The sequence below is a fragment of the Drosophila nasuta genome, chromosome 2R (assembly GCF_023558535.2).
Source record: "Drosophila nasuta strain 15112-1781.00 chromosome 2R, ASM2355853v1, whole genome shotgun sequence".
NCBI classification, from domain to species: domain Eukaryota; kingdom Metazoa; phylum Arthropoda; class Insecta; order Diptera; family Drosophilidae; genus Drosophila; species Drosophila nasuta.
The window spans coordinates 8,735,142-8,761,473 of NC_083456.1; the positions used below are offsets into that span (position 1 = coordinate 8,735,142).

A 26,332-nucleotide genomic window follows, 5' to 3' on the forward strand; every position below is an offset into this window, starting at 1 on the left:
TGAAGTAAGCACGACAGTTCCTCAGTGTTTAATATGTTATATGTGCGTAATAAATAAAATGCAGCACAACCTGTGTTGTTCATTATTACTACTATTACATTGTAACGACAAAACGAATACGAATTACAAATTACGAAAAGAAAAGAATAGAAAAGAAAGAAAAAAATACAAATACAAAATATACATGCATAAACATAATAAACGTGTTATATGATCAATGTATTGTAAATGTGTGCTTTAAATAAATGTGCTTCATATTTACTTTTTTTATATAGTGTATGTATGTATGTACAATATCGATATCGAACGTAATAACCTAAACAAAGGATAAAAACTACCTCAAAGTTACATACAAGTTTCATATTCAGTAAATATTTAGGAGCAGAATGTGCTCACTTAAATATTGTTCAACATTTTTTTAGAGTTAACCAAAACCAATTACTGTGGGAACTAATAATATATATATATACATTATTAATAATATACATATATAATATATACACATATAAATATATATACAACATTAATTATACATACATATGTAAAAGTATAACCAAAAGCCTGATTCATATTCACGTGTCCATTGAATTGAAACCTTATGTATTTTCAAATGAATTAGCTATTGGGTGCAAACAAAAAAACAAAAACAAGCCCAAAAATAAATTTTACAAAATTGTAACGAACTTCGTTATAATCTGTATCCGATTCCAAGCGATACGAACTTCGTTCATCGAGGTTATCAGATAACCAAACAAATTAATGTGGTGTCCAACAACAATTATGAATTAAAATTACAAAATAAATTAAAAACTGTGTTGAAAATTACAAATTGTGTATGCCTTAAGGCAAAAGAAACGAAAATAAAAATTTTAAATGAAGAGAGAGCAGCATAATATTAATAATTATAATAAAAATAATAATACGAGTATAGCATATAAACGATTCAACTATTCTGCGTACAATTTAAGAAACACACACATTTAACATCATTTATTCATGTCAACCAAAACAAATAATATGTCTGTACAAAAACAAATACATATATTAAAAAATACAAATTTCAATATGAAAATAAATGGCAAAAACAGCAGAAAACAAAAATTATTATTGTTTCGAATTGATATTAGCAAAAAAATGTGGAACGCTTCACGATTTTGCGTGTCATCCTTGCGCAGGGGCCATGCTAATCTTCTCTGTATCGTTCCAATTTTAGTATATGTTCTGCCGAAGCAAGAACGAAGTTAGCTAGAAATTTGCCGCATATATATCGTGCAACTGCTGAATTAGTAGTTGGGAATTATAAGGAATCGAAAATAATTGAGAGCGACCTCTGCAGTTCATTAGTTATAACAAGTTTCCCGAAACTCCCGCTATGCAGCAGAAGCGCTAATGCTTGCCAGGGCTACACAATAGATCATTTGGTGCTGACAAGGCAGGGCACAGTGAATATATAATATAAAAAAAAGTTGCAAAGAAGAAAGACTGTTTTTATCAAAAAGTATAATTCTTTTAATTATATTTATTCGACAAGTAAACGTCGATTTTTTTTATTAATTAACTGACGTTTAGCCAAAATTTTAAATACATCGATGCATCGATAGTGGCATTTGGTATTTTACCACCTCTAATGCGAAAAACCGGCGTCAGGGCAGCACGAACAGCCAATCAGCTGTTGCCAGAAGTTGCAAAAACGGCTTTCAACAATTAGTTTGCGCTAAGCGAAATTAGCATTAAATTCAAAAAAAGTTGCGTTTTATATGTGCTGCTGAGACAATTATGGCTGCAGAATGCGGTGTACTCCGTCTGCCGGTCGACTACGAGTCGATACGTTTCAATGACTGGTCTATCAGCTATGAGAAGTCGCACATATTGAAGAGCATGTGTCGCCTGGGAAGCGACAAGGTGTGCGACAAGGACGATCCCAATCGCTGTGATCTGTGCAACTATCAGCACTCACTGGAACTGCCTCATCTGCCGGACATGGTGTTCCACAAGAACAAGTTGGTGCTGCAGCACAAGGATGGAGCTCTCATGGAATTTAAACCCATGGATGCATTGGCTTTGGTTGCAAATGGCAAAGATGCCTCGGCCATTGAGGTGGCCTGTGCCCAGGAATGGCGCGAAACGCGTGCAGAGCAGAACATGGAACAGAAATACAAGCCCTTTGATTGGACATTCACAACCAGCTATCAGGGCACTTTAAACGAGAAGTTTCGCAGTGAATCCACCGAGCAAACGCTCAACAAGATGAAGCTAATGCAGCGTGAGAATATACTCTTCTTTCACGATTTAACGCTGTACGAGGATGAGTTGCACGATCACGGCATCTCTGCGTTGAGTGTGCGCATTCGCGTGATGCCCTCGGGATTTTTTGTCCTGCTACGTCACTTTCTGCGCATTGATGATGTTTTAATCCGGATGCATGATACGCGTTTCCATTACGAGATCGAGAACGATTACATACTCAAAGAGTATACGCATCGTGAGGCGCCCTGTTCCGAGCTGCAGAGCTCGTTCAGCTTCTGGACCAATCCAGATGAGATGCAAAACTATCTGGCCGTGAAGACCAAGGAGCTGCACAAATTATACTTTAAGTAATTTAAGTTCGAAATCATTTGTTTTATTGCGATTAATTATGCTTTGTCTTAAACACGCTGCTTGCGCAATAGAGTACGTTCCAAGTCTCGTATTTTCTGTTTTTTCGATGGTGCAAATGAAGAAGGAGCTGCCCCATCGTCCGATTCGTTGTGGCTGTTTGTTGAAAACGAGGGGTCGAAGTTGTATTTGTCATTTGTGTTTGCCAATTGCTTGCGAAATATCGCAGCGCTGTTCGAGATGCGCGCCTTTGGATGCGTTGGCGGCAACCAAGAAACTTTGCGAGTTGTCGGATTGTAGAAATAATAGACGCCACAGCCAATGTCATAGAGATCCTTCCAGTCACCGCTTAGCGGGTATTTGCGCAGCAGTCGCTTGTGGCGTCTCAAATACTTTTCGTTGGCCTTGGGCTGACCATTGGACCAGCGGTTTACACAGTATAAAGTGCAGGTGTGATAGATGTTGTATTTGTTGGGACAGAACTTGAAGCCATGATGCGATTCGGTGACTCCAATGCGCTCCTTGATTCTGTCGGGCCAAAAGTGCTCTTTACCACCTGCCGAATGTTTGGTATTGCTTGTGGAGTCTTGATCAGTGCTTGTGTATGGAGGTCCTTTGTCGTCCTCGTCATAGTTTTCAGCAATAATTTCTTCGATTGCTTCCGATTGCGGCGCTTGAGCTGCAAGTTATATTCAATTTTAATTCAGTTTTATAGTTGCAATAGTAAAATCTTACCCCTTTGCTTGTTCAGCAATCCACGTGACGCTAAACGTTGCAATAATGTTGGCGGCAAGCTCATTTTATATAGCTTTATAATTTTTGTTTATTTATAAACAATTCTACTGCCACCATGAATTTATTGTAGTGAGGAGAAATCAACTTATCGATTTTTGTTCAAGCGATGATTTCTTCGACTGCAATAATCGCATGTTGTGCACATATCGTTGGGCGTCTATCTCTAATAGTAAATATATCGCCCAACTAATTCACGTGTTTGTTTCGAAAAGAAGGAATAAAATATTATTAATAAATATGCTACGCAAACAAGCCAGACAACGTCGAGAATATTTATATTCGAAAGCCGTGAATGAACGCATATTGACGAAAAAGAAAAATGCGGAGGCAGTCACAGAGAAAATTAAGCAGAACAAATCGCTCAACTCCTCAAATATCAAAAACGGCATTAACGTTTACAATTCCCTGAAGTTTTATGGAGGTATATTTTGAACATTATAAATAACATAATTTGATATTAATTTAGAATCTTCTCTTCCACTTATGTAGAAGGCAACGGCAACTCCACAACTATTGACGAATACCAATACGCCGGTGCTCAGGATCCTAAAATTATGATGACAACTTCACATGAGCCTTCTTCGCGCCTTAAAATGTTTATGAAAGAGCTGCGTTTGATATTTCCCAATGCGCAGCAAATGAATCGAGGCAAATATCAAATCAATACGCTGATGCAAGCATGCCGTGCCAATAATGTCACCGACTTTATCATTGTCCACGAACATCGAGGCATTCCCGACAGTCTGATCGTTTGTCACCTGCCTTTTGGGCCAACTGCCTTCTTCAACATCTCCGACGTTATAATGCGTCATGATATTCCTGATATTGGACCGATGAGCGAACAGAAACCGCATCTGATTTTCCACAATTTTAAGAGCACTATTGCTTTAAGAACTGTCAGCATCTTGAAGCATTTGTTCCCAGTGCCAAAAGAAAAGTCGGAGAGAGTGATCACGTTTGTCAACAATGATGACAGAATTATGTTCAGACATCATCAATATAAATATGTAAATAAAGAAATTACACTGTCGGAGGCTGGACCGAGGTTTCAACTGAAGCTGTATCAAATAAAGTTGGGAACATTGGAAAATATCAAGGCTTGTGACACTGAATGGGTCCATCGACCATATTTGAATACATCTATTAAGAATCCAGCCTTTTCAACTGAAGACATATTCAGCAATAAATCAAAAGTCTCTACATAGACATTTAAACTAAAGCATTATGACCTTTGGAACGTTTTAAATTAGTAGTGGTTTGTCAATAATTTATTTTTTTTTGTTTAAGAGTGCAGCAACGATTAACTATGAACACAAACAAGTATTTTCTAAATTAGCTTTTATCCAGGGAATAAATTTGCTGATGCGTGTGTAAACACCAGGATAACCTTCTCTTCCACAACCTACACCCCAGGATACGACGCCTACAATAAAGTATTTCACTCCATTTGATAGTAAGAGGGGTCCTCCACTATCGCCCTGACATGAATCCATGCGTGGTCTTCCAGCACACAGCATAGTTGGCGTTATTCGTGTACTCTTATACTTCTGATTGCGACATTCGGCAAGCGACATTATCGGAACTTTAACTTGATTCACAATCGAGGGCAATTCGCCGCCTTCTGAGGTTCGACCCCAGCCAACGACGGTGCCAATTCGACCTAGAGAAGAAGATAAACATAGTTAATATTTAGATTTAAGCAGAAATTTGCAATAATTACCTGCTGGATCATAATTATAGCGGGGCAAACATATAGGCTTGATAATCTTTGAAAAAACTATTGGCTTTCGAAGCCTCAATAGTGCAATGTCATTGTTATAGGTGTCCGGATCGAAGCTCTTATGCTTGATAACCGCAGTGACAGCTCTTTGAATTGCCTGCGACTCAGAAGTAATCTCTTGATCGTGATCTCCGAATATAATTCGAATTTTCGATCTGCGTAACTTTTTGACACAATGAGCCGCCGAGAGAACATAGTCCTTAGTTAATAATGATCCGCCACAGTGAAATTTGCCATCATAAATGATGCGAGCCATCCATGGATATTGGTTTACTCCGGTCGGTTTACCACCGACGATTCTTATTTCCTCATTTGAAAAACCACAATCTGCAAATGATGTAAAATGTTAATGAGTATTACTTCTTTTGGCATCTTAGAAAGCTACTTCAGCAAGTAAACATTTTAAATTAGATTATTTTCTCTCTTCAAACAAAGTTAAAATGATACACAAAGAAAGTATTTCATCTTTGCGTGTTGCAGGGCTTTTTAAGGTCTCGTTGACCAAGTTTCTACCTGTTAATCAAGTTGCGGTTAACTTCCGACGCAAAATGAGGCTAAGTTCATAAAACTAACACGCACAGCTTAGTCAGCAGTGAAGCCTCAGTTTTCACTTTTATTTGCCAAGACATAAAAGCTTAAGAGATAAATTAGAATATCGAACTCACCACAATCACAAGTTGATAGATTTTCGTTTTCTACATATTCCGTCTCATCATCCGTTTCAAAGCCAAAGGCATTTGATACTCCGGAACTAATTCGGAAAATGGTATCGAAGAGAAATTTACTGGTTCTTCGCGAACTGGGATTGTAAACGGAATTATTACTTTGGGAAATATTATATGTGATAAGCTGCTCGGCACTTGTGACACCTTTATCAATAGTCAACATTAGAATTACTATGCAACATATAATATTCATTGTTATAATGTAGTAAACATGTTTTTTTTGCACGATCTCAATAGTCGCTCGATTCTAATACATGTGTACTTAATAAATATTACTTAAAATATTTTTAAATGTAAATAGTGTCACCTAAAATATGCTATAAAAAGTGTAGCGATGGCAACATAGAGTACAAACCCATAAAATTTTTAACTGAATTCGGAGAGTTTGGCAAAGTGAGATAAAATAACAATAGAGGTATTACCTCAACTTTTATTTAAATCGTGTTTTAAACGATATTTAAATCGTGTTTTATATTTTATAATTATTATTTTATGCTCTTCTGCTCTAAATAAAGATAAAATAGTAAATATTTAAGGAGGAGGCGGAGTATTTGGTCGCTGTTGTCTACGTTGTTCGTCATCCTCTGAAGGCTCGCTTGGAGCGCCTTGAAATCTATCACGACCACGATGTTCAGCTTCTGAGCCAGAATCTGCCAAATCATCCTTGAAGCGAGTCCATTTAATAAGCGTTTCGGGGGATCTATAGAGAAATAGCAGTTTTCCATACAAGTCTTCTTCTAAACGATATTCTTTAGTCTCCCGCACCAAATAAATGTCGTTGCACAATTTCAGTATTCGATCAACATAAGGCAAGTCTTCAAACATTATTCGGCGATGATTGTTGGCGATAAGTGATCGAATAATACGAGAAACAACGTACACACAAGTAGTATACAGTCCAATAATGCTTAAAAATAAATAAAAAATTAAAAAGAAAATAATAATTAAGATGGGAGAAATTTACCCAGTTTTCTCTACGAAACTCATCGTTGAGGGAAATGACTTATCGCTAAAAATATAAAAGACAATGCCTCCATCACAATTAGAGAGTGGAAGATTCGATAAAACATTTCTATAGAACTTGTCGTCGCAATAATCGCGCGCTTCCCACCACATTTTTCCTTCGGCTTGTTTCTTTTGCAATATTATTGGGCGATTGTGATAGCCTGAAATATAATAGTATTAATATGAAATCTATCTAAGAGAGTGGTAAACGAACCATCGTAATCTTTGATGAACTTTACAAAGACCTCTTTCTTTTCTACTGTTATAAATTTAGGTAATATATCGGGCACAATAACTTTGGCATTGCTATTGTCTTCGGACAGTTGTTTGATTAACATTTCGCGAGTCGTTTCCATGTCCTTGGTCAATGTGTAGGTTGTCTCGTGCACTATAGTATCCGACGTTACGCCAGAGTTGAACGATAATCGAAATCGAATGTCCATTTTTTTGCCTAAGATGAAACAAATTTACCTTTCATTCGATTTAGCGAAATGTTAGTAACTTACCTGTTTTTAAGTCATTCAATAACCGGTTTTTATCAGGCGGCGACATATTCCACAACGTCACCGAGTTGGCATCAAATTTCACTGCCGTAATATCAGCAGCATTATAAGACATTATATGATCGGTGGCATAAATATCGCGATCGAAGCTTCTAACAAGATCATTATAGTCTCTATTGGAAAACTGATGAATGCCCGAAATGCTCTGTGAAACGTAAATTGGTTCATAATGACCAATTGTAACCGATATATCTGCTCGACGAGGGACGTTTGCTTTGCCAACAGTTCCAACGAGCGCAAATATAAATAGGGGACTCCAAATAAATGTAATCAAAACTAAAATAATCGTACCACCTATCAAACATTTGGCATAGAATGCTTTTGGTTCTCCCCGCATCACTGGAAAATCGGAATCCATTTGCCGATAGCATCGCACAATAAACACCGATTGAAATATGTCTTCCATTTTAATCCATTCCATGACCGTTAGTGTCGTATCAATGCACAACCAATCGAGACTTGTCCGCAATATGTACAAAAATGGTATTTCCATATAGCTATACAGATAATATATATATATATATATTATATGAATGCAGACTCGATATAGATCTTAACTTACACTTTAAAAGCAACATAGTTAACCATCGAGTAGCTTTTCGTAAAGACATTTCCTAAGATTCGCCTTGGGTAGCCGCAACGTATTTGATATGCCGATAACAGCATGTGGAGGCACTTGATCAAATAGAAAATAACTGGCGCAGATGCTCCGAAACTCTGAGCAGTCACATAGGGCACCAAGAAGAACATCCAAATGTGTACGCCAATAACCGTAAAGAAATGAAAAACGATCTTGACAACCAGCGCTTTTCGCAAGTAAATGGCACGTTCTGCTACAATGGTGGCGAATTGCACGACGAGCATAAACAGAAAACAGAAGGGCACCTTATTGCCCCGTATATAGGTTTCCAGCACGCTTGTATTATATTTTCGCCGATACTACAAAAGGATATAAAAAAAAGTAGAGTGAACAAAACCTTGTTTTAAAAACAAGTTTGTGTCTTAGTATTTTCTGATTGAAGTCTTTTGTTTCGTCGTTCTACCTTGTGTAATTGGAACGAGTGGAATTGGAATTTAAGCGCTTCCCAGCGTCAACGAAAAATGTTTACAAACGTAGTAAAGATTTTGTATCAAACATATTTTATAAACCATAATGAAATGATTTTAAATGTTGTACTTACCACAAACTTGGGAAATCCAAAAAGTAGCACAAAGAAATTAATAAAATCACATAGAAATATCAAAGTATATACGTCTGTTGATAGCCGTGCCTTGTGAAGTAACGCTAGAAAGAATTTCTTGATACCAGACAAAAGACCGCCCTTATGTCTGCAGTTTCAGATGTTATATTATTTGTTAACTTGCATCTTCAGCAACTTACTCTAAACTTCTCATTGTTGTGCGGTAGTAGACCGATTCAATGTTTGCCGAAGCATATTTATCAATTCCAGGTCGCAATAAATCATCCATGTCACGTTCAAACTCCTTGCTATCAATATTGGCTGAATCTTCAGGGTCGGCTCCAGACTCTTCCCTGAAATAAATAATGTTAAATCTTTATAATCACAAGAAATTTATATGTAGTTACCTTAAGCGCTTCATAACCTCGCCAGGTCTTTCCTTGCCAAACGCTTTGCCATCTTGAGCTGTTTAAGATTTACTTAAAATAAATAATATATAAATTATACTATGCTTACTAGTGCGTGGTAATGGATCCGTGTCAGGCGTCGGAATGTTCCAGATGCCCTGTTTCTTTAACATATAGCGATGCCAGAAAAGAACAACCAACAGCAAAAGATCGTAAACTGCCTTGCCATGCTTTATGAATAGCTCAAAGTCCATTGTCATAGCCAATTTAATAAGCTTGTAGTCTAGCACGATTTTCTGATGCAAGATACACTTGAGTAATATCATTGCCAGGGTATACGTGATGAGGGTAACCCAGAATGTCTTTGTGGGACGAGGCAATGTTAGAGCTCCCCAGTAGAGCACAAGGAATGCCATTGGGAGTGATATAATTGAGGAGTTGGCCGCCTGATTTACAAACACTGTCAAGTAGCTAACCACCTCGGTATTGGCAATAATTGCATAATACAATGAAATCAACAACTGTACAAATTGATTGTGATCGAGGGTTGTGAAATCTTCTCTCTTCGACATAAGCTTAATAGTCGATTCTCCGGATGGAGCATTGATGGGATCTAATTGCTTTCTAAATGACGAGACAACAGATACACTTTAAATGGATGTAAATATTTTCCTCTATTGACTTACTCGTAGAGCGATTGATTTAAGAAACTAAACATCGCTGCCGTATTGACTAATCCCAAACGATTCATTGTGCTTATGTCCTGCAAAGTCTTCTTTTCGGCCGACAAAACCTTGTGTACGAATCGGTAATTACGGGACAACCGATTCAATCGAACCGTAGTTAGCATTACAAGTTCATTCGTTAGTTTAACCACTGGATGAGTATCGAAATCAATCTCTGAATCCGAGCTATATCCGCTGGCCTTATCAGTGCCTTTGTTCTTCTTTCTGGCCTACAAATATTTGAAATATAACATTAATTTATAAAATGATATATCAGAACTTCTTACTGCCAGCATTTGACGGTTGTGCATTTCTTCTTTTTCCAGAAAATCGTACTCTTCATTCACGATGGGTTCGTCGGCATCCTCTTGGTCGTCGAACATGTAATAATCTCCGGAACGCACTGCATGAGGATGGAGACGCAAATCTCTGCGCTTTGGTGCTGCTGTACGTATATTAGAAAATCTGAATTGTGCCAATAGGCCTGGAGTCTGCGTTGTTTCGTTCTTGGGTTCAATTTCTTCCTGTGTGGTAGCACTCGATTGAGCCTTTCTGGCACGTATTTCTATGGGAGGAAAGCAATTTTAAATTATACCATTAGACCTTTCTTTTAATACCCTATTTACTTATGAAATTTTTCACGTTATTGGCTCTGATCTGCTCCATCTTTGCCTTGACTTTTTCGAGTACCTTCTTTTCGTACTCGCGACGATCGTAAATTTGCTTATAGTGCAAATTCTCTATAATAATGGCACCACTGCAAATGGGAGGGAAAAAGACTATCAAAAGTATTTAAATAATACAAAAATAGTTTTTACCGTGAGGCTAGTACCGTGTTAGCTTGCGTGTCATTAATGATATGACAGAAATAGTAGGATCGAAATATGCGATTCTGGAAGATGACGAAAGCAAAGATGATTGCATGCCACACCAACATGTTCTCAAATATCAAACTGTTGGGACCATAATAGTATCCTTCGTTTTCTTCCTGCTGCTTGTCGACTTCAGGCTGCGGCACGGTTTTATCGTATTCCATAACCGCGAATAAGCTTTGATAATCCTGCTTGTGTGTGATGGCGAACATCTTGCCAAACACAATGATGCATACTTTAAGCGCAATATTAAAGACATTGAAAGCAATCAATAAATTCCAGCGCCAGATAATGTAATGGATGTTGTCCAAATACACTTCGGAGCCTTGCAGTAGAAACACTAAAGCAAATACAAGGTAACCTAAGGAAAGCATATCCATGCTACAAACGCCGCCCATAAACACAATTGCCAATGTAATCCAAAGGAAGCTACAGAACACGACTGTCTTGAAGACATCCGAATAATTGCGCACAAATGAGCAAAAGTCATGAGTGGGATTCTTAAAGTAAACGTGTCCTAGCTTGGCAATATTATGGACAATATTTCTATTATCGCCTCCGGGATATACGAAATTATTCATTTGATGCAATTCTGCTTTGAATGCTCTGCGTTGCCTTGATATTAGCATCAGTACAATGAAGTCCAACATCAGTTTGGATCTGACAGAGTTAAAGATATCCTCTAATGGTCTGGTATCGTTGATACTTTGCACATCCACAGCTGTACCAGAACATATATAATTACTTGATAACTACAGATAATTCTACTTACCAATGCACAGATTTGGAGGGAAGTGTATGAGATGCAAGTACTGCACAAATATCGAGACTACGAAATAGAGCTGGAATATATACCAGATGCGAGCGCATTGCATTCTATTCAGGCAGAGCAAAATTATTAGCCAAATCACATAGGTAACTGCCAACACATCACGCCTGTGTGCAATTGAAGACACCAAGGCGATGAACGTTATTTCCAATCCAAACTTAAAGTAGCCATAATTTAAGAGGTATTTCAATAGACCCGAAAAATTACGTTCTGCATCTTGTCGCGATGTATGAGGAAAGAGAATCGATGGATCCCTTACCTCGCCCAGTGAGAGTCGTATTAAGTGATCACGCAATTTGACAACTGCATGCAATGTTGTGACGATCAAGTATACGATATAAGGTGCAAGGTACCGTAATAGTGAGCCCCACTTTTGATCGGTTTTACGCAGACCCATCCAATCAGCGAAATTGACTGTAACGTTATTCTAAAAGTAGATAGATTAGTTGATTACCTAATCAGTTAATGTAAGCTATACACTTACACAATTGTATTCATAATGTGACTCGTCCAAGTATTTGATTTGGTAGATCATTTTCATCAGGATGAGCACAGAAGTCCAAAATGTGATAATGCGAAAAATGACTCGTCGCATTAAGGGACTCCAGCAAATACTCAGTAATACCAATATGACAAAAATGAGATTAAAACAGCAAACCTCTGCAATAGCGCACACAAAGGCAGCCAATGTCACCGCCTTGATCATGTGCATCTCAAGAAATCGCCACGCAAATATTTTGCTGGGTCGGAACCAACGGAAATATGTGGCGCGCAATTTTCTTCCCCAAATCGACAAGATTCTTATCCAGGTGCGTTTGCGCTGACCCGATTTAAGGTGACTTCCAATTGTAGGATTAAATTGAAAATGCGAGAACTGTTTTCTTCCTCCCGAAGGATTTCGTACTGAGGCCATGAAACGATGATGGAAATAATGAAGTTGAACGACCGTAAAGATAACTGTCAATGTCGGCACTAGCAAGTGTAGAAATAACTCTTTTGTGCGGTATCGTCGAAGCCCTATATCGCTTTGCCTAAGTTAGGAAATTAAATTGGAGATTTCTTCAAACGATTGAAAATTAAATAAACTTACAGTTGAGTCTTAACATGGAGAAAGTTCTCCCAATAGTAATCAAAATAATCGAATTGATATGTATAAATTATAGTTAGTATAGTCATTGCGTAGAAAATGACGAACATCCAATACCCATATAGAAACTTAATCCAAAGATGTAGCGACATCTGAAAGGCCATTAGAAAGAGCAGGAATAGAGACATATAGCAAATTCGAAATCCAGTCATCACTTTATCGATCATCGCGCAGAGAAATATTAAAAATATTAACAGCCACATCCACATGCGTGTTATTAAATTTGAAACACTCTCAACGATAAATATGAATGCACGATGTGCCCGCGACTTTTCGAACAATGTGTTATCCGAACGTAAAAATGAAACTCCAAAAAATTGCATTAGAACATCATTATGAACCTTTTGATCAGCTTTCTCTTTAAAATATTGATGAGACGTTATCCAGAAAATAAGAAGGAATGATGTTTTGACAAACAGCGGGAAGCAGGGCTGTATTCCATCATTATACGGATGTGAAAATCCAATTTGTTGTAGATTTATGCCACTTATCTATGTATGTGAAAATAGACAATTAAGAAAATTAAAATTTCAGAGTTTTTGACTTACCTTAGTAGGCAACTCGCTATCATTCAAGTTCAGGCCATATATATACTGTGCAATAATGAGAAAATCGGCATACAACACAACAAAGAAACTAGATCGCATCATAGAACGTCGTTGATTTGGAATCATCCACAGCACATTTGCCCAGATTAGCAGTACAAATGTTAGCCAGCTGTGATAAATGATGGACCAGATCTGAAATTGGATAAACACCCATTGGCATACAGAGTAAGATATAAAAGCGTTTTCTTCCTTACCATCATTATGACGTTCAGCAATATATAGCTGTTCTTATAGATGAACGAAGTCCCGTCAGAGATCATATAGAAGAACTGTTCTAATGTTGATGGTTCATTCCGGCCATTTTCAGAATTTTGTGTACTTTCTGAGGGATGTGTAATTTTCATTTTCAATTGGCTGAATACAGTGTGGTATTGGCGATGCTGAAGGATTTTCAATATTACTAGGAAATAGGCACACATCACTGCAACCGGACTGATGTATGAATCGAATTTTAATTTATCACTCAATTTTAAAATATCGCCGTTCTTATTTCGATAGTACATTTTTAATGGAATTTCGAAAGCCATTGCTCTTGCCCAAAACGATTCTTCATCCAAAAAGCGATGTATTATTGGCAGCTGATAAAAGCAATAACAAATTATATGCAGTGATAAAAATGCACCAACAATCATTAACGGATACTGCAAGCCACCGCTATAATGCCGATTTAGCGCCCAATATGTACCAGTCACTATAAATATCATAAAATATAAGATTCCCGGCAAGGATGGTCTTATAGTGGCGGCAAAGAAGAGGGCAACCAGGGCAAAAATGGGAGCTGCAGGTAAGATTTCGATTGATTACATTTGTTAATAATGCGGTTGATAATTACTAACATGTTTTTAGTACCGATCTTATATACTCAATTATCAGCAGACGATTCACCTCAGAATGCTGTAGGTTTTCAGTGCTCCGTGTTTTGGCTGTATGCGAAGTTTTGAATTTATCCGAAATTTTCATAAAAATAAGTACGACAACAGCAACAATTGCGACCATCATGTCTGGTAAAATCCAATGTAAAATTGCAATTGCGCTGCAAAATAATCAGAACGATTAATTTATTAAGTTCATAGAACATAAATATGCTAATTCTTACCGTAACCTAGTAAAACGAACGAAGCCAATTTGCCGTAAAGTAGTTGCAACGACCGCATGCATCGTCAAATAATCGTATATTAAATTTGTAAAGTTTAGTGCCAAATGTCCAACCGAAAACAATCCACCCAATATTAGTGAAATTAACAAGCAGATGTTCAACAATGCCCGATGCGACTTCACTTTAGCTTGCAATAGCCAAGGTGACACCATGAACATCGACAGATACACCAAGGATATGCCAACAGGACGTGCCAAAGTAGCTAAGCAGAGACATATTTTGGTTTTATTTTTTCAGAATATATAATAATATTACTTACCAAATATTAAAGTAAATGGCAATAATAATCGCACCAGAGTAAGTAAAACAAGTTCAGCCATTTTTTATTTAATAATCACGCAAACCTATACAGAAATGAAAACCCGAGAATCACAAGTTCCGATTCAAGCACATACAAAAAACTGATATATATTTCTAAAATATGTATATAATGGGAGGCTCAACAGGCAACTTTGATTGTTTTCTGTAAATTTATTTTTGAATAACGGTTGCTGACTTACGTACTAGAGAAAGCACTTCCGAATATATTTTATCATAGAAGACCGCATTTTACTGCCACTAAATTAAAGAGTTTATTTGCTATGTAAGATGGTTTGATATTATTATAAACACAAAATATAACCATCCAGTTATTTCACAAAAATTTCAAATTTGTGTTTCATTCAACTATTTCAACCCAATATTCTGCTCAAAGTTTTTTTTAACTCTATTAGTAATCAAAAACCAATATACCAATAAATACGCAATTTGCTATATTAATTAATTACTAACAAAAAATATATAATAATCGATTAGATTAGGTTATTTATTTTATAATTGCACCAAAGATCTATTTAAAATAATTTTTTTTTTTTGTACAATAAGAAAATAAAAAATGTTATTTTATATCGATAACAAACAAATTATATGTTATTATTTATTTAATCTGGTATTGCAAGAGGCTGTTTGGGCAAGCGATTATTCGAACATGAAATCGATTACTGATCGATTAGTGTGCACACGTTGCTCTTGAGAAATTGTGAAAGCATCGATATATCGACAGTGCTATCGATGTTTCTCCACCTCTAGTGTATCATATGTTTCATCGTGCCATCACTATATAAGGCACACGTTTGCGACTAGGAAAATATGGAACCTCAGGTTGTAAATTCATTTAAATTAATGAAAATAAAATGATAATAATAGTTTTTTCAGCTATCAAGTGCCCTACGCGATTTGCCGAATAGAGTACTAAACGTTCCAGTGGAAGAGCGGCAGTCCTTATTCCAGAATGTGAGCGCCGTGCTGTCGAATCCCGGTAAGCGTGCAGTTTAGTTACATATGCTCATCTACATACAAATACAAATATGTATGCATATGCGGTGTGCATTCAAAACGCCTAAGCTATATAACTTGATGTGCATTCTTATAGCTAAAAGTGCAATTATCTAAAAGTGTCATGTGTCTATGAGCTTGTGCCAGTGTATAGAATTGAGACCTACTAGTACATACATACACATATTTGTTTTATACTGTATATGTGAATTGCGAGCAAATTGAGTTTTAAAAAAGAAATGGGTCAGAAAAATTGATGAAGTTGCAATTTCAATGCGACATAATGAAGATGCAACAGTCCTAAATGTTATAAAGTACTTAGCTATGCAACTGTGTATGATTTATTGCATATTCAATGTAATGCCGGCTTTTCAATAAAATTGCAATGCCAGGAAAATAGGCGGTGAATATCTAATATTTAAAGAATTGTGTGTGTGTGTGTGATAAACTGGGGCTGTGAAACTAGATTCGATTGATATCTTGTTGCAATATCAAATGGATTCGGTCGAAAACTTGTTAAGATACTCTTAAGTTACTCTTAGTTATCAAATAACCACAGGAAGGATTTAAAATCTTAAAAAATCGATGAACTTCAGTGCATGACAGTGATTGACAATGCAATATAATTTTTCTTCTTTATATTTTAGGCGTTAATTCAGCTATCGTGCGAGGCATTTGTAAAGTGATAGGAACAACGATATTGAAATACAAGGATCCTCCATCTCAATTGCTAATTCGCAAGCTAATTGGTGATCTTATTAGCGTTCATCATGATCTAACCATAGAACATATGCTATCTGTTCTTAAAACACTTCTGAAGGAGTTACCTGCGGCACCTGCTCATAAATCATGCAGATCTGCTGTCGTGGCCTTGGGATGGGTTTGTTTGCTATTGAAGAACACAAATCTGGAGTCAAGTATTTACAAAACCGAAAAGAACAGATTGATTGAATACCAATCTTTGTTGTACCAGACCACGTTGTTGGCCCAAAATGCGCGTGTCACCGAAGCAGCCACGAAAATCATCTACGACTTGTGGGAGAACAATCAGATCTTTGATGAGACAAAGGATACTTTGTTTAAAATGGAGGCAACTTCAAATGTTACCATAATGATCATGATGATGTTACAATTCGATGCAGACCACAAACACTCCGACATACTGAAAGAATACAAAATGAAGAGTGTTGAGTATTTTGTAAAAAGTATGATCTTGTGTAAATCAAAGCCAAATAAGGCTTTCATAACAGCCTGTCAACCATTGTTATCCACACTTAATGAATCCGAATTCAATACCATCTATAACGATTTGCAAAAGGCCATTCTGCGAAGTCCCGAAAACACGCTCGAAAGTATTGGCATCATTTTCGAGTTAATCAATCTTGATTGTAGCCGTTATGCTTCTCAAATTGGAACTGTTTTAATTAAGAAGTTGTACAGCAAGGGAGAGGATGCTCGCCGTGAATCGCTGGAGTCTTTGAAGAGTCTATCCCAGAAGTGTTCAGATAGCAAAGTTATCAAAGAGCTGTTGCAATTAATTTTCTCTATACTGAACGGATCGGATGGCAAAATAAATGTTGCTGAGTATAGAATTAATTTGTATCAGGTAAATCCATTTCTTTCTAATTATTTTTATTTGCTTATCGATGAATTCTTTTATTCCAGGGAGCTGGCTGTCTTAGTTTCAACAAAGTGGCTGAGGATCAACTACAAGATATTTTAAATATGGCTGTGGACTTATTTTGGAAAGCACTTGAGACTGAGTCCCAGGACAAGGTGATTTGTTGCACCCTCGAAATGTTTGCTTTGTGGTCGGCGAAATTTAGAAATGAGCTTCCCAATGTGATTATAAACATCTTCAAAACGGGCATTGAACACAAAAACTCAAATCAAATAATACGTCAAAGCTATCTTGAATGGTTGCTATCATCGATACATAATGCTGAAATCAAGGATACTAGCAATATCGTACCAACTTTATATAACCTATACATAAAAGCACAGCAGAATTTTGCACAGGTTTCCTCTGTATCGGAGGCAGCATGCATTGCATGTCATTTGCTAATTTTAGAAAAGCCATCAGAAACGTATTCAAACTTCTGGAACTCCCTTTTTGATATGAATAAGCAATATTTCCTTAACGAAAAGTTTATATCGTCAGCAACCACAGAGACTTTATGCCACATTTCATTCATGGCAAAGATCCTTTTTAAATCGTATTTGGATCAAATTAAGGGTCCCGTAGAGCCATTACATCGCGCATTGCTTAATAATTTGTGCAGCAGTTCGCCCAAAGTTAGAAAGTATACCAAAGAACAGGTGGTACAAATAACCAAAAGTGCTGATGGTGTAGATTTTGTGAAACTTGCTCTCAAAGAATACAGTAAACTAATAAACACTGCGAAAATTCAATATGAAGCTGACAATTCCACAGACCAGTCAAGCACTCCCAGTCAGGCATTTGTAGAAGCATTAGAAGTTTTATGCAGCTTAGAAAACGTTCCTCGTGTAGACTCTCTCGAGCTTACTATGCTGCTCTTAGATATTTCCAATTATCCAGCAATATTATCTAATAATCCATATTTCTGGGAGAACACCATTGAAACCAATTTCGAATTGGATCCTAAAAACTTTATTGCGATAAATGAAAAGCAAATTATCGAGACATACATTGAGCAATATAAAATTTGTCCAGTCTCCGAGAACACGATTGCTTCTTTGGTACGCATTAATCCACACATCATTGTGCCGGCGATCATAAAGAGAATCAAATCCTATTTGAACGATGAAAGCAACTTCAACGTTACCAATGATGAGTTCCTGACATTCATGACCCCAGAAGGAGAGCTGTATGATAAAAGTGTTATTCCCCAAGCGGATGCACAATACGCAACAACAGGCGTAAAGCGCGAGAATAAAGTTTACAGCTACAAGGAACAGCTGGAGGAGATTCAGTTGCGCCGTGAGATCGATGAGAAGCGACAAAAGGAAGGCAAATCGAAGACTGTCAAGCTAACGCAAAAGCAACAGGAGTTAATCAAAAATCAAACGGAGAAGGAATTGCGTATAAGAACACGCGTCCAAGCTCTTCATGAGAAATTGATGTGTGTCATCAGCTTGTTCAAGGCTTCTTGCACTGGAAATGAAACCAGTATTGCATTGCATTTCCACACGCTACTCGATGATATTCTGGTGGCCACTTCGAGTCCTTTGAGCGCCGAACCCTTGACGGATCTGTATTATTTCATCAACAAAATGTGCTTCAAAACCAATTCAGAGCTGGGACGCACAATTTCCATTGCCACACTTCGACTACAAAAACCAGCTTGTATCTTAAAGGAGGAATGGAACACTCCAAATATAAACGAAAGTATCATGGATGTAATTTCAAATCTGAACAATCATGTGCTGGAGAAATCAAATCTGTTGGATTCGCAATCGTTTTCGTATGCTTTTGAGTTCTTAAAGCGGTCTCTCATTCATCTGGATAATCGATCAAATGAGGAATTCGTGCTGTCCAGCATCAAACTAATCGAGATCCACGTACAAGAGAAAACTAAATCTGTCGATGATAATGAGAGCGATCATCCACGTTATTTGCCACGTCTGGGAATGCTGCAAACTCTGCTATACTTGATTAAGAAGAATTCGACCGCTGTGCAAACTCAAGCTGTCAATGCGCTTTTGGAAGTGGCAACAGTTTCATCCGGAGGCCAATTAAATGCCACACCTGATAAACAGATCATTGAATTGTTTTTGGAAGCATTGCAAAACAATATCGAGGCTATTAGAGATGTCACATTGCGTGCAATGCAAATCATGATTGAATCTATTGTTGACTACTTGAAGAGTGATGCTGAATTGGAAAAGCAATTGGTCGCAAGATTATGGATAGCAAAATTCGATGTTTCCGTTGAAATTCGCAAGCTGGCCGTCGACCTGTGGGATGCATCTGGTTTTGCTTATCCCGAATTTGATGATATTATCTGTGATATCACACACTCAGAACTCTGCATACAAAAAGCATCCGCTGAGTCCTTGATTCCACTTATACTGAATGACCAAAGCCTATTGAAGAGCGGATTGAAGAAAATGCTGGCCATTTACAATGAGAAACTTACTTTAATTCCACCCAAACTCGACAAATTTGATCGCGAAATTGAACCGGCTTTCGACCAGTGGAAGCCCCGACGTGGAGTTGCTATTGCAATCTCGCAAATTGCACAATTTTTATCGATTGAAGACATTAATTACTTGATGCAATTCATGGTATCCCATGGCCTTGGTGATCGCGAAGAGATTGTGCACAAGGAAATGTTGGCTGCCGCATTGAAGATCGTTGATATCCATGGCAAAGAGACTATTGTCAGTTTGCTGCCAGTGTTTGAGGAGTTCCTCGACAGCGCACCAAAATCGCAAAGCTATGATAACATTCGCCAAGCCGTTGTTATTCTGATGGGATCGCTAGCTAGGCATTTGGAGAAGGACGACAAAAGAATTGATCCGATTGTCAAGCGCCTAATCACTGCTCTTTCAACACCGTCCCAACAAGTCCAGGAAGCAGTTTCTAATTGCTTGCCACATCTAATGCCATCTGTTAAAGACGAAGTTCCAGCTATGATCAAGAAATTATTGCACTCATTGTCCAAGTCGGAGAAATATGGGGAGCGACGTGGAGCCGCCTATGGCATTGCTGGCATTGTCAAAGGCCTTGGCATCTTATCGCTTAAGCAATTGGACATTATGTCGAAGCTGACAACTTACATCCAGGACAAGAAGAACTACAAGAGCCGTGAGGGAGCTCTCTTTGCCTTTGAAGTACTATGCACCACTTTGGGCCGCCTCTTCGAGCCATATATTGTCCACGTGCTGCCGCATTTACTGCAATGCTTTGGCGATTCATCGCAATACGTGCGTCAAGCTGCCGATGACACTGCCAAGGTGGTGATGGGAAAACTTTCGGCTCATGGCGTTAAATTGGTGCTGCCATCGCTGCTCGATGCCCTCGATGAAGACTCCTGGAGAACCAAAACGGCATCCGTTGAACTGCTCGGCGCCATGGCTTTCTGTGCTCCAAAGCAGCTATCATCATGCTTGCCCAGCATTGTGCCCAAACTGATCGAAGTTCTTGGAGATTCACACACCAAAGTGCAAGAAGCTGGCGGCGATGCTTTGAAGGTTATTGGATCTGTTATTAAGAATCCTGAAATTCAGGCGATTGTTCCCGTTTTGCTGAAGGCTCTGGAGGATCCATCAAATAACACTTCTGCGTGTTTGCAGAGCTTGTTGAAAACCAAGTTTATTCACTTTATCGATGCTCCCTCTTTGGCTCTAATTATGCCCGTTGTCCAGAGAGCATTCATGGATCGTTCGACGGAAACCAGAAAAATGGCTGCCCAAATTATTGGCAACATGTATTCGCTCACGGATCAAAAGGACTTGACACCCTATCTGCCTAGCATCATCCCAGGTCTCAAGTCCTCCCTGCTCGATCCAGTGCCAGAGGTGCGAGCGGTGTCTGCTCGTGCTCTTGGTGCCATGGTCAAGGGAATGGGCGAAAGTTCCTTTGAGGATCTGCTGCCATGGTTAATGCAAACGCTGACATCGGAATCCAGCAGCGTGGATCGCAGTGGTGCTGCCCAGGGATTGTCTGAAGTTGTCGGAGGATTGGGTGTGGAGAAGATGCACAAACTGATGCCTGAAATCATTGCAACAGCAGAACGCACAGACATTGCGCCACATGTGAAGGATGGCTACATCATGATGTTCATCTACATGCCTGGCGCATTCCCCGAGGAGTTTACGCCCTACATTGGTCAAATCATCAATCCCATTCTGAAGGCATTGGCCGATGAAAGCGAATACGTGCGTGACACTGCGTTGAGAGCTGGACAGAGAATTGTGAATCTTTATGCAGAGACTGCAGTCGCTTTACTGCTGCCCGAGTTGGAGAAGGGTCTGTTTGATGAGAACTGGCGTATTCGCTACAGTTCGGTGCAATTGCTTGGAGATCTGCTGTACCGCATCTCGGGCGTGTCTGGCAAGATGACTACTGAAACGGCCAGCGAAGATGACAACTTCGGTACTGAGCAATCGCATACAGCCATTATTCGTTTCTTGGGCGATGAACGTCGCAACCGCGTGCTCTCTGGTCTCTACATGGGCCGCAGTGACGTCTCCTTGATGGTTCGCCAGTCCGCGCTGCATGTGTGGAAAATTGTCGTCACCAATACGCCTCGTACATTGCGTGAAATTCTGCCAACTCTCTTCGGACTGCTGTTGGGCTGCTTGGCCAGCACAAGTTATGACAAGCGTCAGGTTGCTGCTCGCACTTTGGGCGATTTGGTGCGCAAACTGGGTGAACGTGTTTTGCCTGAAATCATTCCCATACTTGAAAGTGGCTTGAACTCCGAGCAGGCGGATCAGCGGCAAGGTGTTTGCATTGGACTGTCGGAAATAATGGCTTCCACTTCCAAGGAAATGGTGCTTACGTTTGTGCACAGCTTAGTGCCAACTGTGCGTAAGGCTCTGGCTGATCCTCTGCCCGAGGTACGTGAAGCGGCTGCCAAGACATTCGAATCGCTGCACAGTACTGTGGGATCTCGTGCTCTGGATGACATTCTGCCCTTCATGTTGGAGAACCTCTCCAATCCGGATCCTGAGGTGGCTGAGAATACGCTGGATGGCTTGCGTCAAGTAATGTCCATAAAGTCACGCGTGGTATTGCCATATCTGGTGCCCCAGTTGACCGCTCAACCCGTGAACACGAAAGCTCTCTCCATCTTGGTTTCGGTTGCTGGCGATGCTCTAACCAAATATCTACCAAAAATTCTATCTGCATTGCTCGAAGCCCTGTCCCAATCTCATGGTACAGCCAATGAAAATCAGGAATTGGAATACTGTCAGACGGTGATTTTGTCTGTGACTGACGAAGTTGGAATTCGCACTATTATGGATACTCTAATGGTCTCGGCGAAATCGGACAATGTGTGCACACGGAAATCATCTGCAAGTTTGCTTTGCGCTTTCTGCATTCACTCGCCTGGCGATTACTCGCAATATATTCCACAATTACTGCGCTGCTTGCTGCGTTTGATGGCCGATCACGACAAGAGTATCATTCAGAAGGCCTGGGAGGCATTGAATGCCGTTATTAAGGGTTTGAATCCAACTCAACAAATTGGCTATGTCACCGATGTTCGTCAAGCTGTTCGCTTTGCTGCCAGCGATCTGAAGGAGCCCGAATTGCCTGGATTCTGTTTGCCTAAAGGAATCACCCCGCTGTTGCCCGTATTCCGTGAGGCGATCCTAAATGGTTTGCCAGAGGAGAAGGAAAATGCAGCTCAGGGTCTTGGTGAAGTCATCTTTCTAACCAGTGCCGCATCCCTGCAGCCATCTGTTGTGCACATAACCGGACCGCTGATTCGTATCTTGGGAGACCGCTTCAACTCAGGCGTGAAAGCTGCGGTTCTGGAGACATTGGCAATCCTGCTCCACAAGGTCGGAGTGCTTTTGAAGCAGTTCTTGCCGCAACTACAGACAACATTTTTGAAAGCATTGCATGATCAGAACAGAACTGTTCGCATGAAGGCAGGCAAGGCTCTGTCGGAATTGGTGGCCATTCATTCACGTGCAGATCCATTGTTCAATGAGATTCACAATGGCATCAAGAGCTCCGATGACTCTGCAGTTAGGGAGACAATGCTGCATGCACTGCGCAGCATTATCAGTCCATCGGGAGATAAAATGTCAGAACCCATTAGGAAGCAAGTGTTTTCGACTTTGTTGACACTGATTGGACACCAGGAGGACATCACTCGCAATGCTGTTGGAGGTTGTCTAGGTGCTATGCTCAAGTATATGCCGACAGCTCAAGTTACGGATTTGTTGAACAACTACATACTTAACGATAATACCGATGATCCGGTGACTAAACATGGCTATACTGTTATCCTCTTTGTTGCTTTGAAAGAGTGTCCCAAGGAAGTGTTGCTGGACAATTTCAGTGATAAAATCATTGGTAACATATTAGCTAATATTACATCCGAAAAAGCACCCATTGCATGCAACGCCGTTCGAGCCGCAACATATCTTTTAGAATACAAACTAATCAATAACAATGATCCTCCCAGCAATGTGCTAGTTTCTCTAGGCAGGGCCATGAATCACAGTAGCAATGACGTCAAACAGTTGGTAGCGAAGAGTTGCATTCATCTGTCGAAGAATCTAAGTGCTGACCAAATCCATCTAGATGTTTTGAAGATGTTAGTTCCCACTCTAGTTAATGGTACAAAGGAGAAGAATGGCTATGTTAAATCCAATTCAGAATTAGCTCTCGTATCCCTGCTGAGACTTAGATCTGATGAGGTGACATTCAAAAAGACCTGCGATGTGCTAGAGACAGGAGCAAGAGACTCGTTAAGTGATGTGGTAGCCAAGGTCTTGAAACGGGTTGCAGCTCAACCGCCAGTTAAGGAGGAAGATTTAGATGACACTTTACAAACTTGATTATAATCACCTTCATGTAATTCAATAAAATTTCTTAAATTATTTGAATTAAATGGCACATTTTATGTAATAGAATGTATATTATTATAATGCATATTTGTAAAATAAAAACAAAATAAATACAAAAATAAATCTGTTTTCGTTCATTCAAAATTATTTATTTTTCTATTCTAATAAAACCTACTTTTGTCATGTCAAATAGATTTGAAGCTCTGCAAAAGATAATGTTGGATCTGTATTCTCATACATTTCATTAATATTATCATTTGAATACCCCTTAAACTTGACACATTGTTCTATTCTCGGGTCCGACAATAAAAGTGATTGAACCCTTGAATTTGAGAGTCCGAAGAAAGATTCTCCCTTTGCTTGTAATGACACTCTTGAAGTGTCTTTCATTGAGCCCTGAATACTATTCAATAATTCTTGGTGACATATGTTAGCAGTTTCTCCAAAGAAAACTCCATCCAAATCGTTATCGGGAATCAGTTGGAACTGCGGAACTCCAGCATTGTTAAGAATTTTACAAGTAAAGACGCATTTTTTTCGAGGATCTCTTGGATGTGCGAAGATCCTTGTCGCCACATAGCCAACTGGATATATCCATTGACTAGTATGGAAATTGGGATTGGCTGGTAGGATTTCGCCAAGTGTGTGGATGAGGATATTATGAAGTTTCAATGGAAACATTGATGTCTTCGGAGGAACTTTGGAAATCTCTTTGATCTTATGCTTATTAATTTTCTTAGCGATGATCTGTTTTTCTCCGGTATATTTATGGGTCAGTTCGCGGCTGTCGTTTGATAAGGGAATTTGTCCAATTGCACTTTTATCTAATCCTTCATAAAACATAAGTTTTTCAATGAGGTACAATCTTTCAGACCGTGCTGCAGCGAGTTCCGCTTGCAAAATGCAAACTTCATCAATGATAGAGGTGTTTTCCTAAAAGAAGAGTATTGTTAGAAAGTTCCTTAGAAATATAATAAATAAATAAATTTAAAAGTTTGGCAGTTCAATTCTAAAAAACGTGCATATTAACAAATTGATTAACAAACTTCATGGCAATATGAAATATGTATTTTTTAAATAAATTTGAACTTAATGATATTATTGTCTAACTGCATCAAGCAAAAACACATTCAAATATACGTACCAGAACATAATTTTTAACGCGATGTTTTAATCTTGCATATTTTTGTTTATAATCCATTTTTTTGTTTACTTAAATGTTTAGCACATCTATTTAACTATTAATCAGAGTGACCACAAGTTCAAACTCCATATATACCAAAAAACCCATTAGTAAAATTACTAGTATTTTATTTTTTAATTTATATTATTCTATTTTTTGCACCAATCTTTCGAGCTTCATGTGCGTAAATAAATAAATAAATCATAAAAAGAATGTGAAATTAAAAATAAAATTCATTTTGAATACTTTTGGTGGCTAAAATACCAAAGGTTAAAAAAGGACCAATATACCAAAGTTATTATTAGAAATGTACAAGATTTTGCCTATTACATTTATTGCAATTATATTACATTAACATTTTCGTTTTAATTATAGTTTGACTGGTATTACATTCATTTCAGAGAGTTTAAGCTTTTTTCGCAAGTACTGTACGCTACACCCACTCCAAAACCAGTGCCCACAAATGCAGGCCACACTCGTCTTTTAAAGAATAATAGAGACGCCACTGAACCAATAACAAGACCGCCGCCTGTAAAAACAAATTGCAATTTAATATCATTAATCAATTTCAGTTAATGCAATATTTATGATAAATGCAACCGTAATTCTGGCAATTTAGCTAAGTTTATCAATAAACCCAATAAATGCCGGTATTATGCTACATTTACCAAATGTATGTATGTTTTTAAAGCTCATACATATGAATGTTTCTTGCTTATTGGTTATATAACCAAACACTTACATCCTTTGACAATTGTGTCAGATATACACTGGTCCAATTTCTTTCCTAATTTGTCTTCTGATAAAACAACCTCGGTCGCCGGCATCTTTGTTAATTTATATGCGTATAATTTAAGAAGTAAATGTGTGTATTTTTATTATTTCTGCACGTATGTTCGCGACGTGACAGCAGAAGAAATTTCAAAATGT

General features: G+C 38.4%; 8 protein-coding genes and 1 non-coding gene across 9 annotated transcripts; 3 read left to right on the forward strand and 6 right to left on the reverse strand.

The window, feature by feature from the left end:
• Nucleotides 1-1,130: 1,130 nt before the first annotated feature.
• On the reverse strand, nucleotides 1,131-1,237 carry LOC132787892 (U6 spliceosomal RNA). The gene has a single exon (XR_009632591.1). It is a non-coding gene; the product is annotated as a U6 spliceosomal RNA (small nuclear RNA).
• Nucleotides 1,238-1,619: 382 nt separating this feature from the next.
• On the forward strand, nucleotides 1,620-2,689 carry LOC132785494 (TIP41-like protein). Its single transcript, XM_060791616.1, has one exon. The coding sequence runs from the start codon at nucleotides 1,777-1,779 to the stop codon at nucleotides 2,596-2,598; it is 822 nt and encodes a 273-aa protein (XP_060647599.1). The 5' UTR covers nucleotides 1,620-1,776; the 3' UTR covers nucleotides 2,599-2,689.
• On the reverse strand, nucleotides 2,646-3,482 carry LOC132785495 (uncharacterized). The gene is made up of 2 exons (XM_060791617.1): nucleotides 3,331-3,482; nucleotides 2,646-3,274 (listed from the first exon to the last, which is right to left on the reverse strand). Exons 1-2 carry the CDS (start codon nucleotides 3,392-3,394, stop codon nucleotides 2,646-2,648), a joined length of 693 nt encoding a protein of 230 aa, XP_060647600.1. The 5' UTR covers nucleotides 3,395-3,482.
• Nucleotides 3,483-3,544: 62 nt separating this feature from the next.
• LOC132785491 (U3 small nucleolar ribonucleoprotein protein IMP4) lies at nucleotides 3,545-4,614 on the forward strand. The gene is made up of 2 exons (XM_060791614.1): nucleotides 3,545-3,811; nucleotides 3,880-4,614. Exons 1-2 carry the CDS (start codon nucleotides 3,628-3,630, stop codon nucleotides 4,593-4,595), a joined length of 900 nt encoding a protein of 299 aa, XP_060647597.1. The 5' UTR covers nucleotides 3,545-3,627; the 3' UTR covers nucleotides 4,596-4,614.
• A 29-nt stretch (nucleotides 4,615-4,643) lies between these two features.
• On the reverse strand, nucleotides 4,644-6,216 carry LOC132785492 (trypsin-1). The gene is made up of 3 exons (XM_060791615.1): nucleotides 5,836-6,216; nucleotides 5,111-5,497; nucleotides 4,644-5,050 (listed from the first exon to the last, which is right to left on the reverse strand). The coding sequence occupies exons 1-3, from the start codon at nucleotides 6,086-6,088 to the stop codon at nucleotides 4,695-4,697; spliced, it is 996 nt and encodes a 331-aa protein (XP_060647598.1). The 5' UTR covers nucleotides 6,089-6,216; the 3' UTR covers nucleotides 4,644-4,694.
• Nucleotides 6,217-6,289: 73 nt separating this feature from the next.
• Nucleotides 6,290-14,794, reverse strand: LOC132785719 (piezo-type mechanosensitive ion channel component). The gene is made up of 21 exons (XM_060791942.1): nucleotides 14,648-14,794; nucleotides 14,329-14,590; nucleotides 14,069-14,265; nucleotides 13,427-14,010; nucleotides 13,173-13,364; nucleotides 12,568-13,115; nucleotides 11,962-12,508; nucleotides 11,421-11,904; nucleotides 10,595-11,369; nucleotides 10,403-10,533; nucleotides 10,064-10,341; nucleotides 9,738-10,006; nucleotides 9,161-9,675; nucleotides 9,052-9,109; nucleotides 8,845-8,997; nucleotides 8,645-8,792; nucleotides 8,026-8,402; nucleotides 7,407-7,960; nucleotides 7,115-7,351; nucleotides 6,860-7,061; nucleotides 6,290-6,802 (listed from the first exon to the last, which is right to left on the reverse strand). The coding sequence occupies exons 1-21, from the start codon at nucleotides 14,706-14,708 to the stop codon at nucleotides 6,427-6,429; spliced, it is 6,948 nt and encodes a 2,315-aa protein (XP_060647925.1). The 5' UTR covers nucleotides 14,709-14,794; the 3' UTR covers nucleotides 6,290-6,426.
• A 645-nt stretch (nucleotides 14,795-15,439) lies between these two features.
• Nucleotides 15,440-24,210, forward strand: LOC132784059 (stalled ribosome sensor GCN1). The gene is made up of 4 exons (XM_060789436.1): nucleotides 15,440-15,528; nucleotides 15,583-15,685; nucleotides 16,350-17,308; nucleotides 17,368-24,210. The coding sequence occupies exons 1-4, from the start codon at nucleotides 15,517-15,519 to the stop codon at nucleotides 24,208-24,210; spliced, it is 7,917 nt and encodes a 2,638-aa protein (XP_060645419.1). The 5' UTR covers nucleotides 15,440-15,516.
• On the reverse strand, nucleotides 24,198-25,475 carry LOC132784060 (transforming growth factor beta regulator 1). Its single transcript, XM_060789437.1, has 2 exons — nucleotides 25,364-25,475; nucleotides 24,198-25,152 (listed from the first exon to the last, which is right to left on the reverse strand). The coding sequence occupies exons 1-2, from the start codon at nucleotides 25,418-25,420 to the stop codon at nucleotides 24,400-24,402; spliced, it is 810 nt and encodes a 269-aa protein (XP_060645420.1). The 5' UTR covers nucleotides 25,421-25,475; the 3' UTR covers nucleotides 24,198-24,399.
• LOC132784062 (MICOS complex subunit Mic10-like) lies at nucleotides 25,363-26,332 on the reverse strand. Its single transcript, XM_060789438.1, has 2 exons — nucleotides 26,145-26,332; nucleotides 25,363-25,931 (listed from the first exon to the last, which is right to left on the reverse strand). Exons 1-2 carry the CDS (start codon nucleotides 26,227-26,229, stop codon nucleotides 25,795-25,797), a joined length of 222 nt encoding a protein of 73 aa, XP_060645421.1. The 5' UTR covers nucleotides 26,230-26,332; the 3' UTR covers nucleotides 25,363-25,794.